This window comes from Colletotrichum orchidophilum (genome assembly GCF_001831195.1).
Source record: "Colletotrichum orchidophilum strain IMI 309357 chromosome Unknown Scaffold_236.1, whole genome shotgun sequence".
Taxonomy (NCBI): domain Eukaryota; kingdom Fungi; phylum Ascomycota; class Sordariomycetes; order Glomerellales; family Glomerellaceae; genus Colletotrichum; species Colletotrichum orchidophilum.
In genome coordinates this window covers 22,404-37,324 of record NW_019173192.1, presented here as the reverse complement: position 1 = coordinate 37,324, position 14,921 = coordinate 22,404, and the positions used below count along the sequence as shown (strand labels likewise).

Genomic DNA, 14,921 nt, shown 5'->3' with positions numbered 1-14,921 from the left:
TCTGGTGTGCAGCCCGTTGATTGCAGGGGCCGTGTTCTTGTGGTGGAATAGGCCGCGGGTTGTTGTCGGCGCGGTGCAGGGGCTTTTGCGGTATTTGCTGCGGGCGACTGAGGGCGCGTGAGATGTGCTGTGCCGGGTTAACCTTTTGTAGAGGTAAATTGAGACATTCCAACGTGGTAAGAGTCCCACGAGAGGTGCCAGCGAGGGGAAAGCCATTCATGCTCTAAAGACGTTGATACGTTTGTAGATGAGTTGGTGGCTTTGAAAAAAAGTCTGGGGGCCACACGCCCATGGAGAGCTCCGTTTACTCTGAGATGGGTAGACGGACTATTTTGCCTCTTGGACAATGGCGGGGAATGTTCGTCAAGAGAGCATTGGCTTTCATTTCAAATTTCCTAATGTTATCCCACTCACATGTTGATCTTCAATCCTTGGACAATCCTATCTTGACTGCGCGAGGGGAAGTCAGAAAAGAAAAACTAGCACGAAAACCACTAGTGCAGTGCAACACCACAAGTCGTACTTGTGCTCGCACACTTGACACTTCTCGTGGGGCCGCGCAAAAGCCATGCGATGTTGCGTAACAGAAGCGATTCCTGGATTCGTCAAGCAACCTCTCAAGAAAGTATGTGCTACTGGTGGCGCATCAAGGACCTTGTCTAGGCGAACTTTTGAACATATCTTTGGTGAATAGTATTGCCGTGAGTTGGGAATGACCAATAGGTTGAGCCGTCGTTGGGGAAGGAGATCAACACGGGCGAGAGGTGAGTATAAAGAGAGACTGAAATTCTCGTGAAATGATGGTTTTAAGAAACGCAGCAGATATCACTTGAAATATCATCTTCTCAAAGCCACAGTCACATCATCGACACTTGCATTCCCATCTATAAACACCGGCTCAAAGACAACATCAACCCAGAATTACTCAACTTTACCAAATCACCAAAGAGAGAATTTCGTAAACAAACAGGATAAAATGGCCAAGCATTCCTCCAAGCAGTCTTCCACGAAGGCCAAGAGTAAATCCCTCCTGTTTCTCAACGTTGTAACCACGGCCGGCTAACATTGAGCTTCCTCACTGCAGGCTCCGGCAACAAGGCATCCAACGGAAAGAACTCCCCTTCCTCGTCCAGCACCGTCCCGGTTAGCCGAGCGTGGCAGGACCCTTCGCTTGAAAGGGACCAGACGTCGGCGACGGCGGCCGGGAGCTACGGCGTCGGGAGGTGGTTGACGGAGCCGTCTTGGCAGGAGCCGTTCAACACCATCGCCGAGGTGTCGGCGGCCGGATCGGCGGCGGGGCAGGCCGGTGGATGTCAGGGGTCGGGAGCCTCGGCAACGTGCGCCACGTCCCGAACGCAGCAGCAGCAGCAGAAGCAGCAGCAGCGCTGAGGCTTTGATACTTCAGAAGAGCGTCGTTCTATTAGTTTGTGGAGCTGTTACGAGCTCCGTGTCTTTTGGAAAGGGTACCCGCTGCATATTGATTTGCTGTTTTCTTTTCAATCGGCTTTCTCCGCTTGATAGACTTAGATGCACTTGAAATAACCATTTCCTCCTTGTCCAGGAATGGGTAGTCGTGAAAAGCCTCTTTCCCCCCCTACGCGTCACCGTGAGATAAAGGCTTCCGCGAATCCGTGCACCGAGTGTTAGAAGATATGGAGGGCTATGACTGGCCTAGTGTCATGGATTGGCAATCAATATTTGGTAACTCGGTTTGTGGCCCGGGGGAACCAGTGATTCGGATTACATTTTCGTACGAAACTCTGAGAGACAGAGGCCAAGATGGCTGAGAGTGGCGAAGGCGGTAAAGAAAACGGCGCCGACGACGAAGCGACTCAACTACGCTGCTGAGGCCGGAACAGGATTGGCCAGACAAAGGCCACGGATCAGGAAGAATTGAGTATCCCATTGGATAATAAGCCTCAAGGGTCAAGAGGCCCGCCTCGTCGAGATGTGTTAATTGCTGCAACAATAAGAAAAGAGAGTTTGGAAACTTGAGAATTTTATTTAAGTACATATTTTCCGCTGTCTCTAAGGTTGTGTTGAATCGCTGGTACGATTAGTCAAGGATTACTTCCCGATCTGCAGACCTCTTTTTTCATTGAGGTATTTGACAGATTCTGTCTCGATATAAACCAGATGTAATTCCCTCGTCCCTCCTCACCTCACCTTACCTCACCGCACTTCAGGCCACACACGAGCATATTCCAACCATGGACACAACCGGCCTGTCTATCGCCGGCAGCATGGGGTTGGGTGACCTCGGGACTTTTGGGAATCAGGAATGGAGGTTATCGAAGCCTATCATCGGCTTCAACATCCCTCTCGAGAGCGCGATCCAGGTCGCGCCTGACCAGTATTATAAGTCAAGCGACGTTATGGAACCCTAGTTCCGCCCCAATCTCACCCTGAGCTGGCACCCCGTGTCGCAAGAGTCCCTCTTAGAACCCCGGGTCACAGCTATTACCGTCAAGATCGGCTGCCTTAAGGCGTGGGACGGTACTGCACTGATACAAAGACTGACTCCCGGCAACCGCGGGCTCAAAACCACCAGCTTGAGCTTATAGCTGGCGGCGAGTTCCTCACGATTCACGAGTACGTCTCTGCTGTACACCTGTGGCTTATAGGCATGCGTGAGATGCCCTTGGACGCCTTAGGCAAACTGGCTGATGGGCCGCTGGTCATTCTGTACTTCAGCCGTGGCCCGCTACGTATCGATACTGGGGACAAGGGGGCTCACTGGCGCCAGAAGCATAAGCCTGAGGTTTGGTTAAGCGAGGCTGAGAAAGAGACTGGAAGCACGCAAAGCAAGTCTTGGAGAGGGCGCTGGCGAGGTCTGCGGCACCAGCTCGCGAGTTGGAAAGGCTCCGCCAAGGGAGCAATTGAGATGGGCTGGTTGATCTGATGTCCGTATTGGTACTGGTTCCTCTCCCCTACCTTTCCTTCTTCCGTATGGTGATTGGGACCCTGGAAGCGGCCCGGCGCAGACGCTTGCACCGGCGGGGCAGCGATTATAGTCGAAACTGTACGAATATATGAACACAGGTCCTTCAGGTTGTCTGTGGTGCCCGGGGCGTTGGAGCCGCCGTGCTTGTGGTAGCCGCAGAGGCGCTAGTGGTGGCCATTCTTAGGGAGGGAGTCTGTTGTCTGCTCTAATTAGCGCGACGAGCCACAACTCGAGCAAGGCCGCACAGCATAGGTAAGTAAGGTTGTGGCTGTACCTGCACAAGACTTTCTTTGCTGTTCCGTGCGAACCTGTAATTCTGACGTGGCCCCCCAACGACGAATACGGGGTTGAGAATCCGTACGGATAACCTACCGGTATGTCTCTTCTTCGGGACCCGCGAACGCAAAGTGCCAAGGGAATCTTCGTATTTGCTTTTTTCGGTTCTTCCCCTGCCTGGCCCATCTCTTGGCTGTTGGCCCTATACGGCACTCGTCCTCAGACGCATCCAGGCAAGCTTGCCGAGCCCAACGGCGCAGCTTGGCAAGGCCCTCCCAAGCAGAGATGGAGACGTCATGGAAATTGCGTTTGCTGCTATCCCCCGCAGACGGCCAAGAGGCTTGGGAATGGTCTTAGGAGGAGGTGAGAGAGAGAGAGAGAGAGAGAGAGAGAGAGAGAGAGAGAGAGAGAGAGGCTGGTTGGAAGACGCGGAATGTTGAGGAATTGAATTTGAGAGAATGCCTGGGCAATCGAAGGACGGGTGAGGGTGCATGATATTCGATGCGTGCGACTGTGAATTCGATAGTCTGGAGTTTGGATATCAAGTTGAATTTTGGCGAGATTGGAGAGTTGCAACGGCCATCGTAAACTGGCTGGAGCCAAATTATTTTTGGGGTATCCGTACCCCTACCGGTAGGAAAGTTGCCGGCCGGGGCTCATTTCTTCTTTGCTCGCTTTGAGGAAGCAGCGGGATAATTTTAGGGACCGACTTCTTAGGTAAGCGGAGCAGGTCCGGACGATGAGGTCAGCAATACGTATCCGTAGGTGCTCCATATACTTGTATTTCTTTTCTCTCTCCCTCTCTCTCTCCTGCGCTCACCTCCCTCACCTGACTCTGCGCCAACTAGTCTCAACCATCTGAATGGCTTCGCTGGTCCAGGCTGGCCTGTGTTTGTCGTTCCCTGTCGGCGAGGTACAGCGAAAAGCATAAGCTGAAGCATAAAGGCAGAAATGAGACGGGCTTGCATTTGAGCGGACTGCATGACGTCAAGCCCAAAACAAAGGACCGCCATAAGCTTTGACCGAAATTAATTGGCGAGTTTCTCCAAATTGTCGTGGTGCTGATGTTCCCCCGGGTCACCCAGAGCAAAACACGCGCGACCGTGACGAGTCTAGAGAAGAAGAGGAAATCCTTCGAGGTGACGGATCTTTGGTGCATCAACCGCCATGTTTTGCGTTGAGATCGCTTCGCCTTCACCATTGTCGGGCCCTTTTTGCGCCTCGGTTTCAGTACTTTCCTACAGTCATGCTCCACTGTAAGTGTGCGGGATTTGCACGGTGGAGAAGGGACTCCGAGGGGCACAATGATTTTGTTTATTTGCCAGGGGGGCAGCAAGGGAAAGGAGACGAAGACGGTACTCTGTAGGCGCTGGAACACAGCGACGAGAATGTCACTGAATGATTGACTACGAAGGGCCCCGTCCTCCGACGAGTGTTTGCAGCATGCGCTGATAGCTGGATGCAGGGCCTCTGAGACAGAGAAACGAGTGTTTGGGTCCCAGAGATCCTCCGCCTGGTTTCTCCTCTAACCCTCGCCAGTCAATCAGTCTCTCACTCCCGCTCCCGCTTCTGCAGAGTTCCCAATTCCATTTGTTCTCGACCAGTCCACTTGGTCCCTCGCGAGCTTTCCTCCACACAATTCCTGCATAACGATTGGAAAGACGATGACCAGACGGGTATAGCCCGCCCCATCGTGGGCAACCCAGCCACCCCCTGCACCGCTTGTCTTGTCACTTACGAATATTGTCTCGAGTAAGAGACGGAGGGATACCAAAACGGAGAGCCTGCCCTAGCACACCTGGGCGTATCCAAACGGTTGGGAACTGGGGGTTGGCGCACCTCTTCAGCTCTGCTATTGACGCCTCGTGCAACACGCGTGACACCTTTGTGACTGGCCCTTTGTCCCTTGCTAGATGGACAACCAGTTGTGTCGAGTTAGGCATTGTCCGCCTCTCCGCAACATAAGGAAGACAGAGGGGGCAGGGGAGAGAGTTGACGGGACAGCAAGCCATCAGAACGCCCTGCGCCGCAGAGGTGCCGCGATGGTGTCTTTGGTAGCCAAGCCCATTTTCTTTTTTCTTTTTCCTCTCAGATGGCTGGCTCTGCCGTACTGCCGTAGAACGTGCCCAGATCGCTCGGCCGGAGCGGGTAGCTCACCTTTCTAGCTGGCGCTGCACAGCCCGGTTTGTGCTCTTCCATCATCGATATTGGGGGGGAGGAGAGGGCCAAGCAGTCAGAGGCATACGCTGCAAGGTCAGTGTGTTGCTGAGCATCACGGACTCCCGCGTTGCGTGCATCAGGCTGCAGGAAGTGTCAGCAGAAAGATGATGGTGAGAGCTGCAGTGATGCAGTGAGATGGATCACTGTATGAAATGGACAGCGACGGGTTCGAGAGAGAACCTGGAAGAGAAAGAAATAGAGACAGAGTTTCTGCAAGGCGTGACCGAACCTTCCGAGCCACACAGGGGCGACTTCTAATGAAGATTCCACCATTCAGGTTCCCGCAGATACGGTATAGAATACGGAGGACCGTCAAGAAGGGGGTGCCCCAACCTAAACCTGAAGATGTAGCAATCCTTGTCCCGCACTCGATCAGGGACCGAATTTTGCTACACGTGTAGAGGGGAAACGCTCGTCGAGCTGGAACCCCGGACCCGGTTTCTGACCCAGTCGGTGGCCACTGGCCCGTCAAGTTGACGATGAGCCCGTCGCTCCCGCAGCGCTTCCCTTGCTTTCAGCATAGCAAGGCCCCAGTGATCGTTAGTGTTCCCCCACTTGTGCCTTTGGGCCGTCGATTGTGTGTGTGTGTGTGTGTGTTGTCACTCTGGTTCACTCTGGTCCTGGTTCGGGTGTTTGTTGTGTGTTGTGTGTTTGTGGAAGAGGTGGTGCCGTGGCCCGTGGATGGATGGATGGAGGGATGCAGGCGCTGTTTAGCCGTTTCTGCGGCTGGTGCTCCTGTATCGGCAGGTCAGGAAAGGCAGGAAAGGGAACATGGTCTCCCATACAATCTGTGGCGGAAACGGAAGTATCGCCCCTAGGTCGTACCATCCCATCGATCCATCGCCCGTCCTTGGCCGGGTGTCTTACCGCGCATTTCTTGCTTTTTCGCCCTGTCGATTTCTCTCAATTGCCCATCGCCCGCCGGCTCTGCCATCCAAATTCAGTCTTCAATTCTCCGTTTCCCCCATCTTGTCTCCTCCTCACCATCTTTCCACCCTTCCGTTTCCTTTCCCGGTCACCTTCACTTTCGCCAAATCACCGACACACTTTGACAAACAACGACCAACTCGGCTCCAGTCTCCTTCTCCTCTCCTCTTACCTTCTCTCCACCATCTCTTCACACCCTCGCTTCGTCACTACACAAAGGAGGCGCCTCGAAACCATCAGCCGTGCCGACCGACATCGTCAAGCTTCACAGACTCGCAATCCGCTTCCCGATTATCGTCACTCGCTTGGAACACCTCGCCCCTCGGCCAACCGACGTACATACGACGAAGGATTCAAACCAAAGTCCGCCGAAAAGTCGCTTTCTGGATCCTGCCTTGCGTATACGAGAATCTCGCTTCCTCGAAATCCCCACGCCCTATCCCCCGAAACCCGAGCCGACCGAACGCTGGTGACGGATAGCCGCCCTCGTTAGAATACACGCCTTTTCGTCAACGTGACGACGAATCGACCCGCGAAATCAATAGACACGCACGGAATCTCTTCCGAAAATCTTCAGAACTCGGCTTTCCCGCATTCAACGAATATTACGACGCTTTGAAGCAATCTGTGCGGCAGAACCTGGGACGGCAGCTGGACTTGGCTCAACGTTGACCGACTTCAGACGAAAATCAGACCCGACGTTGTATTCGCCAACGGCATTGTTCACCAGACGGAATATTGCTGCGACCAAACTAAAGTCACAGATTCACCGCTTCCACTGGTGCATCACATTCCTCTCTTGTCGCCAATCTTCTGGGCTTGACTAGCTGGATTGTGGCTCAATTTCGCACTCGTGCCACCCGACGTGTCTTGGGCCACCGCAATAAGGAGGAATACCTACCGTGGATTGCTTCCAACGTCTCCGCATTCCAACGACTTGTTTTGGCCGCAGCGGCTGACAAGTTACTTACTTCCCTCCGAGATCCCTCTCCTTTTTCCCATCTCGAACGCTCCATCTCTTTTCTTACCCTCAAACATCTCACCAGTAACGTCAAGATGTGTAAGTACCAGTTCAACGCCTCAGTCCATGATGATGAACACCCTGGCTGAACATGATGCAGCTGGCCTTTCAACAACGATTATGCCCTTTGCGCAGTTGCCCGCGTGCGCTGAGAAATGTGGCCCCCTCTTCGACGCCAACGGTGCCTGCGTCCCTCCTGCCGTCCCGGCGGCTGACGCCAACACCTACGACAGGTGTTTCTGTAGCCAAGGCGCTCTGAAAGCCTTTTCCACTGCAGCGGCGGGTGTCTGTCCTGCCGCGGGATGTGATGACGCCGGCTTCACTAGTATCCAGGGATGGTACACCTCGTTCTGTAATTCCGTCACCGGCGGCGCTGCCACTGCGTCTGCTTCATCCTCGGCAGGAGCCACCCCAACAAGCGGAGCTTCAAAAGGGTCCAACAGCGGAAATGGCGGCGATTGGTGAGACTTGAGACTATTCCAAAGGCTTGTATTATCGGCCATCGCTAACTTGCATGCTAGGCTCTCTAATCACTGGAAATGGGTCGTCATGCTTGTAATCCTCGTCGTCGCCATTGCTGGCATCTGGGTTGGTGCATGCATTTGGCGCCGGCGCTACCTCCGTCGCAAGGACCGCATGTACGAGCTCGGCAAACACGCCCATAAGGGACCCAGCGGCATCATCGCTGGCTCCGGTGTCAATGTCAACCAGGCTGGTCTCGTCAATGCTCCTGGCCAATTCATGTCTGGCCCGCCGCCGGCCGTATACGATGAGAAGCCCCCCAAGGAGAAAAAGAAGTGGGTTGTCAACGAGCGGACATAGACTTGCGACTTTGTTAGACCTGTGCGGCATTACTCTTCATCACTATCTCTCAACGGCTTCATGAGACGGCGTTCATATTTTTACGGCACTGGTGTTTGGACATTCACACATACTATCCCGGGGCAACACTTTTCGCATCTTCTCCCTTGGTCATTGATAGGCGTACGGCTGGAAACAATGGGGGTCCTATCATTGGACACAAACAGCATTGTTGGCTCTGGTCCTAGACACCACGCAATCAAAAGGGCGGGTTTGAAGGGGGGAACAGGCCGATGGCAGGAGACCCTGAGTCTTGTAGCTGCGTAACAGAAGCGGCCTGTTTCTTCTGGGAGGATGTTTTGAGGACAGCCTCGGAAAGCGGGAGGACTGGCGGTCAGCTTAGCATCTTCCAAAACAAATGGTAATTTATTGTACCTGTTCACATCTCATCTGTCGAAACGCTTTGCACTGAGGGCATCAATGTTTTTGATGTTTGCAAATGTAACTGACTCGATGCCGGTAACCTAAATGTCTGCGCGTCATTTTCCCCTTGCTGTGCAGAGACGGTTTTATCCACTCTTATGAGGCTTGACTGAGCGGGTCGATCAAACCGCATGCCCTGTGGGTACGGCAGTCCTGTGTCATTAGCACCTGCAAAGTGTTTTGTCAAGTCTATATTTATCCAGGTAGCCTTTGATTACCCACCCGGCGACGTTTACGTTTATCAAAAATTGTGTATTAATTATACCAGCAAATTGTAGGTGTTGTAAGTACGGTATAGATGGTTTTGCAATACAGAGTATTCGGCCGTTCAGATGAGGTGACGGAAACGTTCGCCGACCAAGGGTGTACCAAGGTATCGCGGGGCTTTTCTTTCTTTTCCTTTCATTTTCTTCTGTTCTTAACAGTCGTCCCGTCCTTTCACCAATTGCGTATACGAGGGTCCGGATGTAGAAGCCAGTGTGGGGGCTGTTGACCGTCGACGATTACCATTCACGACCTATCGGCTTGAAGACTTTCAATGACTTGGCTCATTGAATTCCCTTACTCTGACATCTGATGGACGGGGTCTATCTATATTGCCAAGTACTAGTAAACTGGGAAATCCGGGCATGAGTGGGAACGAAACCAGCCACGCGACGACACTGGCTTTATAGAGATTTCATGTGGTATCTCGACGTCTAGGCCCATTGGCGAGATGCCTACGGCTTAGCCTCAGGGAACGGAGACCGATACGTCATATCTGCTCGTTTTGATGTGTAGGAATCTTTGCGGCGGACCGGAAATGACTCTTGGAGCGGAAAGAACGTCATGTATTTTGGCAACGAGTGTCATGCAAAATCTCTCGTCTTCGCTTTGAATCTCTGCATGAACAACTCATCGTCCCTGGATTCATGACACCCTGAGGAAAGTTTGGCCACGTGCTCGCCTACCTTATCTACGATTCAAGGAGATTGTCGAGCTCACCGGCGAGATGGCAAGTAGGTTTGCTTTACTATCAACAGTATTTTCTCTCGTTTTGGAGAAACGGTCATGGGAACTTGACTCTAGGCCGATTTCATTCATATAAGCCCAAGTGTGTCTTCAATAATTCTAAGCGGTTTAAGATTGTACTAGACTTTTGAGACATTGCAATTGTTCCTCAGGTTCCTTGGAAATACAAAACATCTTTTCTAAAGCTTTTTCTGACTTGATCGTTTCAAGGAAATCACTTGTAATTCCCTTTCCTGGTCGAGGACCTTTGTCTTCCAAGCCCAAAACAGCCCTCCAGCATGGTAACTAAACTACCAATGAACCACCCACGCCCGCAACGCTCTATCTTATATCCCGTAAATGGCACTGTGGTTGGATGAGAGCCGGTTTCCAATAACCTCGCTCTCAACTTCTCCAGGTCTGCTGATGCTTGAACGAACAGATATTCTAATGATCAGCAACTAAAAGAAAATCGTGCACATCATTTGACTTTAGCTGTCATGATGCCATTATCCAATGATACCGGCCCGAGGCCTTTTATGGGCATTGTTACGATAAGCTGAAACTGCGCTTGAGCCGCGAACCTTTTGACTGGGCATTGTTTATCTGATTAGCCTGTCGATACTGTGATGGTCGATTGGCTCATTTCTTGGCGGTAGGAAACGATCGACAGATGCTTGGCATCATTGCATTTGAGGGTTTCTGTGGAATCATTTCCTGCATCGACCGGGGGGAGACAGCCGCTTTCCCGGGATCTCCCCAAGCCTGCATATCCTACATGGGCCCCTGAATAACTCGGGTTCCCACGTCTCTGGATACGGTATCGATCTGAATCTGGCGGCATGTGTCTGCTCCGACACCCCGGTTCTGTTCCAGGCGAGAAACCCACAAATCCTCTGATGTTGGCGTAGGCAACCCAAGGCCTATACCATATCCGGGAAATGGTCATTCAGAGCTATCCTTGCTGATGAGAATGCACATCTTGAGTTCTCCTGGACCAACAACCACGTCATTCCACCATCGACACACGAGGACGTAAATGCCCCCTAGACTAAGCGCCAACTTTGAAGGTGGGCTTCGACGTTCGTTCTTTCGTCTGCACAGATACCGTGCCTCAAAGAAGTTGGCGGTGCAAACCGGTCGTTGAGAAGAATGGAGCTCTGGAAATGATCAACAGAGCATCTATTGCTGTCAATCCCAACGCTAGTGCGAACATAGTAGGTAAAGTACGTAGCCATCAAAACAAGATAGGTGCCCATGCCCTTTGGATGAACGATTGAGGGGTTTCGTAGAGGTTCGAGAAGGTCGTTTGACTTGGACTTCGCAGAAACCAAGCCATTGTTGCATTGAATCCCAAAACTTAACGTATGCAGGGCATCCCCATCATGCTATTCTTGGGTGAGAGCGAACTTGGTCTAGTCCGGGCGGCAGTGGAGCATATTGAGTATCGAAACATCGACATGATCAAGAAAGCAAGGAGTACGGAAAGGAAGAGAGGCAATCCGACTCGAGACCAACCCCTGCTCTTCCTGCGTTGGGAGTCTCCCAAAAGGGCGTTTGGCATGGCTGAAAGACGCCACAATGCGGAAGCAACAACCCGCAGCAGACGCAGGAGAATGTGCTCCGCTGCCTCGAATGGACTGAGCATCTGGATCATATTGGTAATATTGCCAAGCACGCTATCCCTTGGCCAGATCTAGCGATCTCAGAAGGACGATCTCCCTACTCTTAGGTGCCAATGCCGTCGCTGGAGAGGCTTGGACTTGGTCTTGCTATGGTAATCATCTGCCTTGCATGTCATATGCACAAAGGTTCTATTCTCTTGAAAAGCGCGGTTGTCCCCTGCCCATGTCCGTACCCAAGAACACCAGGGAGATCACGACAACCTGCATGTGCCTCCTCCCTCGCCTCCTTCATGCAACGTGCAATTATCACAGCAAACCATCTCGACAATAGATTACGCAGCGTTGAACGGCCTCACGATGTACAACTTCCCGCCCATGCCGCCAAAATGGGATAGAACCGGCATCTTCTACGCCACATTTTGCGCGATATGGGCAGCCGTCGTCTTCGCGGAAACGGCCTTCCTTTGGGCCAATCGCAGGAACACCATCTGGAGGCTTCGAGGTCTGCCTCTAGCATTTGGTTACATGATCTTTCTGCACCTGTACTAAGGCATGGCTTTGATCACGTACCCAATCGGCGGAACGATGCCCGTCGTTATTTCGTACGACGTCCAAGACTTTCTAACGGGCATTTGGTTTCCGCTGGGTATCGCGTGCTTCCACGCCGGGTCGTGGCCGCCTGCCATATCTGACGCGGAATCTCGCGAGTCCCTTGCTCACGAAGAGAGGGTCGATGCATACAACCGCGCCCTCCAGATCTATGCCGACTCATCTCTCTAGAACACGCAGATCTCCCTTGAATCGTCCCTCCCAGGAGTCGAAGCAGCTTTTTAGGGTCTTTCACAAGCCTGTCAGCATTCTTTTCGGAGAAGATGCCTCTATCAATATTGCTGTCCCATTCGACGACGCTAACTTGAGAGCGCATACTGGATCGAGCGCAGGAAGTAGCGGCGATAGTCGGTATCAAGCTCGATATATCAGTGAGGTCTCTGCAGGGTTCAGCTCTGCGGTGTTTGATAGCGCCCAAGGGCATATAAAGTATCTTATGTTGACAAACACCTGGCCCAAGTTCGTTCGGGAGATGCACTCCCGGAGACGGTCCATCGAGCGAGACTAATTGGAGTGCTATGACGGTTGAGACTACCGAGTCCGCGTCTACTCTTCTAATCAAAGTCTCGAGCAGGGTTTCAAACCTCAAATCAATCAAGGCTGTCTAGAGTTGGGCTTGGCAACCCTCTAGGTTACGAAGGCAGCATCTGGCAACAAGGCCGCCCACGAAAGCCGAATCCCTTTTCAGACTCCATTGTAGTCCAAATTCCTTCCATTCGCTCCGATTTTGAGCTCAATACCCGGTTGAAGAAGTTCAACCAACACCATGGTACCATACTCCATGCTTTTCACATAGTCTATACTTGGCAACGGCCCATCATTTTACAATCTAGTCTTGTTCAGGATCTCATCTGCCCCTCAGTTCAATTAGTATCCCCTCGCTGCAACACAACTTTAAGTAACGAGAAGGCTTGACTGCGATGAGTAGGCCTTGAGGGGACGAGACTTCTGGAACTCACGCTTTAAGTTTGAGGAAAAGGCAAATACTCCCGGGCCCTGTTTGCGACTTTCATCGTAGGGTTGAACGTGACCACAGGACCAAGATTATTTGAAGGTATTTTTCAATAAAGACATTGGATCCCTAAGACTTGGTTGAAAGGAAAAAGACCAATCACTTTTGACGCGCTTGCAATGAGTAACCTTACACCCGCCCACCCTTAAACCTGCCATGTTGAATGTTACACCCCCACTCCCACCTTACTCTCTCCCACAATCGCCCTCGTGAATCCGTTTAGGCTTCGCCCCAAATCTCGTCGGCAATCTGCCTAATCAAAGAAAGCTTGCTCTTCTCATCCTCCAGACTCAACGGGTATCCGCTCTCGTGGGTGCTGAAACCGCACTGGGGCGACACGCAGATACGCTTGAGCGCCTCCTCCTTGGTCTCGCCGCTTCCCTTGGCGACGTACTCGGCCGCCTTGAGAACACGGGCCTTCATCTCCTCCTTGTCCTCGAGCTTGGCGACCTTTGTGCTGATGATACCGACGACGACGTTCTTGTTCTTGGGAAGGAACTGGAGGGGCTCGAATCCGCCCGCGCGCTCGGTATCGTACTCGAGATAGAATGTGTTGACATTCAGGTTCTGGAAGAGCTTCTTGGCGATGATGTCGTAGGAGCCCTCGGCGAAATGGCGGCCCCCGATGAAGTTACCGCGGCACAGGTGGATACCGGTGTGCATGTCCTCGGGCAGTTTGCTGACTGTGTCGTTATACAGAGCAATGTAGGCATCGAGGAGGTCTTCGACGGTGCCGTCGTTGTCTTTATCCTCTTCCCAGCCCTTGCGGAATTGTTGCGAGCAGAAATCTGCGAGCGATTAGCGATCGTGGTTTCTGCAGCCAGACTCGGCTTACTCACAAGCCATGCCGGGGTCATCGAATTGAACGTTGCGCAAACCAGCATCATAAAGCTGCTGGAGCTCGGCGTGATAAACCTTGGCGACATCTTTGAAGTACTCGGCATCGTTGGCGTACGCCTCCTTGGTGTAGGCTCTGCCCTGCTTGTAGCGCATGTGGAACCAAGCCGGCGTGATCATGGTCAACTTGATATCCTTCCACTCCTCTTTCGGCAGGGCAGCCTGGACCAGACGCAGCTCGTGCAAGTTGGACTTGGACTTTGCGGGCGAGTGGGACAGCTTTCCGCCGGCAATGACGGAGTCGCCCGGCATGACCTTGCGGTCCTTTTCGATGAGGCTCACCACGTCGGGGTGGTATAGCCGGAACATGCTGGCCTCGGCATCCTGCAGGCGGGTGAGCCCTCGAACTCATCCCACATGAGGCCCCAGAAGCGGGTGCGGTTGAATTCACCCGAGGTGACGCCCTTGATGCCCAGGTCGCGTTGCAGCTGGACGACCTCGGCGACTGACTCCTTCTCGACGGCGGGAAGACCGGCTTCCTCCTCGGACAGACCCTGGTCGCGGATCTTGCCTTCGCGGATGTCGAGGAGCTTCTGGGGACGGAGCAGGGAGCCCATTTGCTCGGCCCTGAAAGGAGGCGCTTGGTGAAGCTTGGAGGACATTTTCTTTTCGCAATATTATTGGTGTCGATGAGTTGCCGGGAAGAGGGTTGTCTGTCTCGATGGTCCGCAAAAGACCCCTCACGGTGAGAAATTTAAAAGGCCGTTATATCACGGTGGGTGGCCGATTTACCTTAGTGTCGAGGGCGGGGCAACCGGATTTATAGCAAACGGATTTACATGGCGGGGCCAAGTGAGGGGGCCAATTCATTCAGAAATGTATTATATAGCATGTCTCGTTTGCCGCTAGCTGGCCAAGGTTCAGGGGTCGGTGTAGCTCACGTTAGCCAGTGTGAAAACCCAAATAGATGGGAGACCAGAATTGGCAGCATTGGCCGAAAGGCTGTCAATTTAACGCCGTCCCGCGCGGGCGACTCTGCGTCTGAGTTCTGAAAAATTACCTAACTCGTTTCTGGGGTGCATAGGTCCCCTGTTCTCATTATCCGAGAATGCAGCTTTACCCCTCATTCTCCACTCCATGACTTCGGCAGTCGGGCAGTCGCTTGGCCATGTCGAC

The 14,921-nt window shown here is 52.7% G+C and overlaps 7 protein-coding genes across 7 annotated transcripts; 5 read left to right on the top strand and 2 right to left on the bottom strand.

Moving 5' to 3' along the window:
- Window positions 1–976: 976 nt before the first annotated feature.
- On the top strand, window positions 977–1,389 carry CORC01_14089 (uncharacterized protein; the record flags this gene model as incomplete). Its single annotated transcript, XM_022625700.1, has 2 exons — window positions 977–1,019; window positions 1,085–1,389. The coding sequence occupies 2 exons, from the start codon at window positions 977–979 to the stop codon at window positions 1,387–1,389; spliced, it is 348 nt and encodes a 115-aa protein (XP_022467801.1).
- Window positions 1,390–2,210: 821 nt separating this feature from the next.
- On the top strand, window positions 2,211–2,902 carry CORC01_14088 (uncharacterized protein; the record flags this gene model as incomplete). The annotated part of the gene is made up of 2 exons (XM_022625699.1): window positions 2,211–2,372; window positions 2,552–2,902. 2 exons carry the CDS (start codon window positions 2,211–2,213, stop codon window positions 2,900–2,902), a joined length of 513 nt encoding a protein of 170 aa, XP_022467800.1.
- Window positions 2,903–4,950: 2,048 nt separating this feature from the next.
- On the bottom strand, window positions 4,951–5,232 carry CORC01_14087 (uncharacterized protein; the record flags this gene model as incomplete). The annotated part of the gene is made up of 1 exon (XM_022625698.1): window positions 4,951–5,232. One exon carries the CDS (start codon window positions 5,230–5,232, stop codon window positions 4,951–4,953), a length of 282 nt encoding a protein of 93 aa, XP_022467799.1.
- Window positions 5,233–6,125: 893 nt separating this feature from the next.
- CORC01_14086 (uncharacterized protein) lies at window positions 6,126–6,860 on the top strand (the record flags this gene model as incomplete). Its single annotated transcript, XM_022625697.1, has 1 exon — window positions 6,126–6,860. One exon carries the CDS (start codon window positions 6,126–6,128, stop codon window positions 6,858–6,860), a length of 735 nt encoding a protein of 244 aa, XP_022467798.1.
- Window positions 6,861–7,454: 594 nt separating this feature from the next.
- CORC01_14085 (uncharacterized protein) lies at window positions 7,455–8,210 on the top strand (the record flags this gene model as incomplete). The annotated part of the gene is made up of 2 exons (XM_022625696.1): window positions 7,455–7,849; window positions 7,910–8,210. The coding sequence occupies 2 exons, from the start codon at window positions 7,455–7,457 to the stop codon at window positions 8,208–8,210; spliced, it is 696 nt and encodes a 231-aa protein (XP_022467797.1).
- A 2,819-nt stretch (window positions 8,211–11,029) lies between these two features.
- CORC01_14084 (uncharacterized protein) lies at window positions 11,030–12,067 on the top strand (the record flags this gene model as incomplete). Its single annotated transcript, XM_022625695.1, has 3 exons — window positions 11,030–11,323; window positions 11,600–11,789; window positions 11,838–12,067. 3 exons carry the CDS (start codon window positions 11,030–11,032, stop codon window positions 12,065–12,067), a joined length of 714 nt encoding a protein of 237 aa, XP_022467796.1.
- Window positions 12,068–13,127: 1,060 nt separating this feature from the next.
- On the bottom strand, window positions 13,128–14,407 carry CORC01_14083 (5-methyltetrahydropteroyltriglutamate-homocysteine methyltransferase; the record flags this gene model as incomplete). Its single annotated transcript, XM_022625694.1, has 3 exons — window positions 13,128–13,696; window positions 13,748–14,129; window positions 14,207–14,407. 3 exons carry the CDS (start codon window positions 14,405–14,407, stop codon window positions 13,128–13,130), a joined length of 1,152 nt encoding a protein of 383 aa, XP_022467795.1.
- Between the last annotated feature and the right edge of the window lie 514 nt (window positions 14,408–14,921).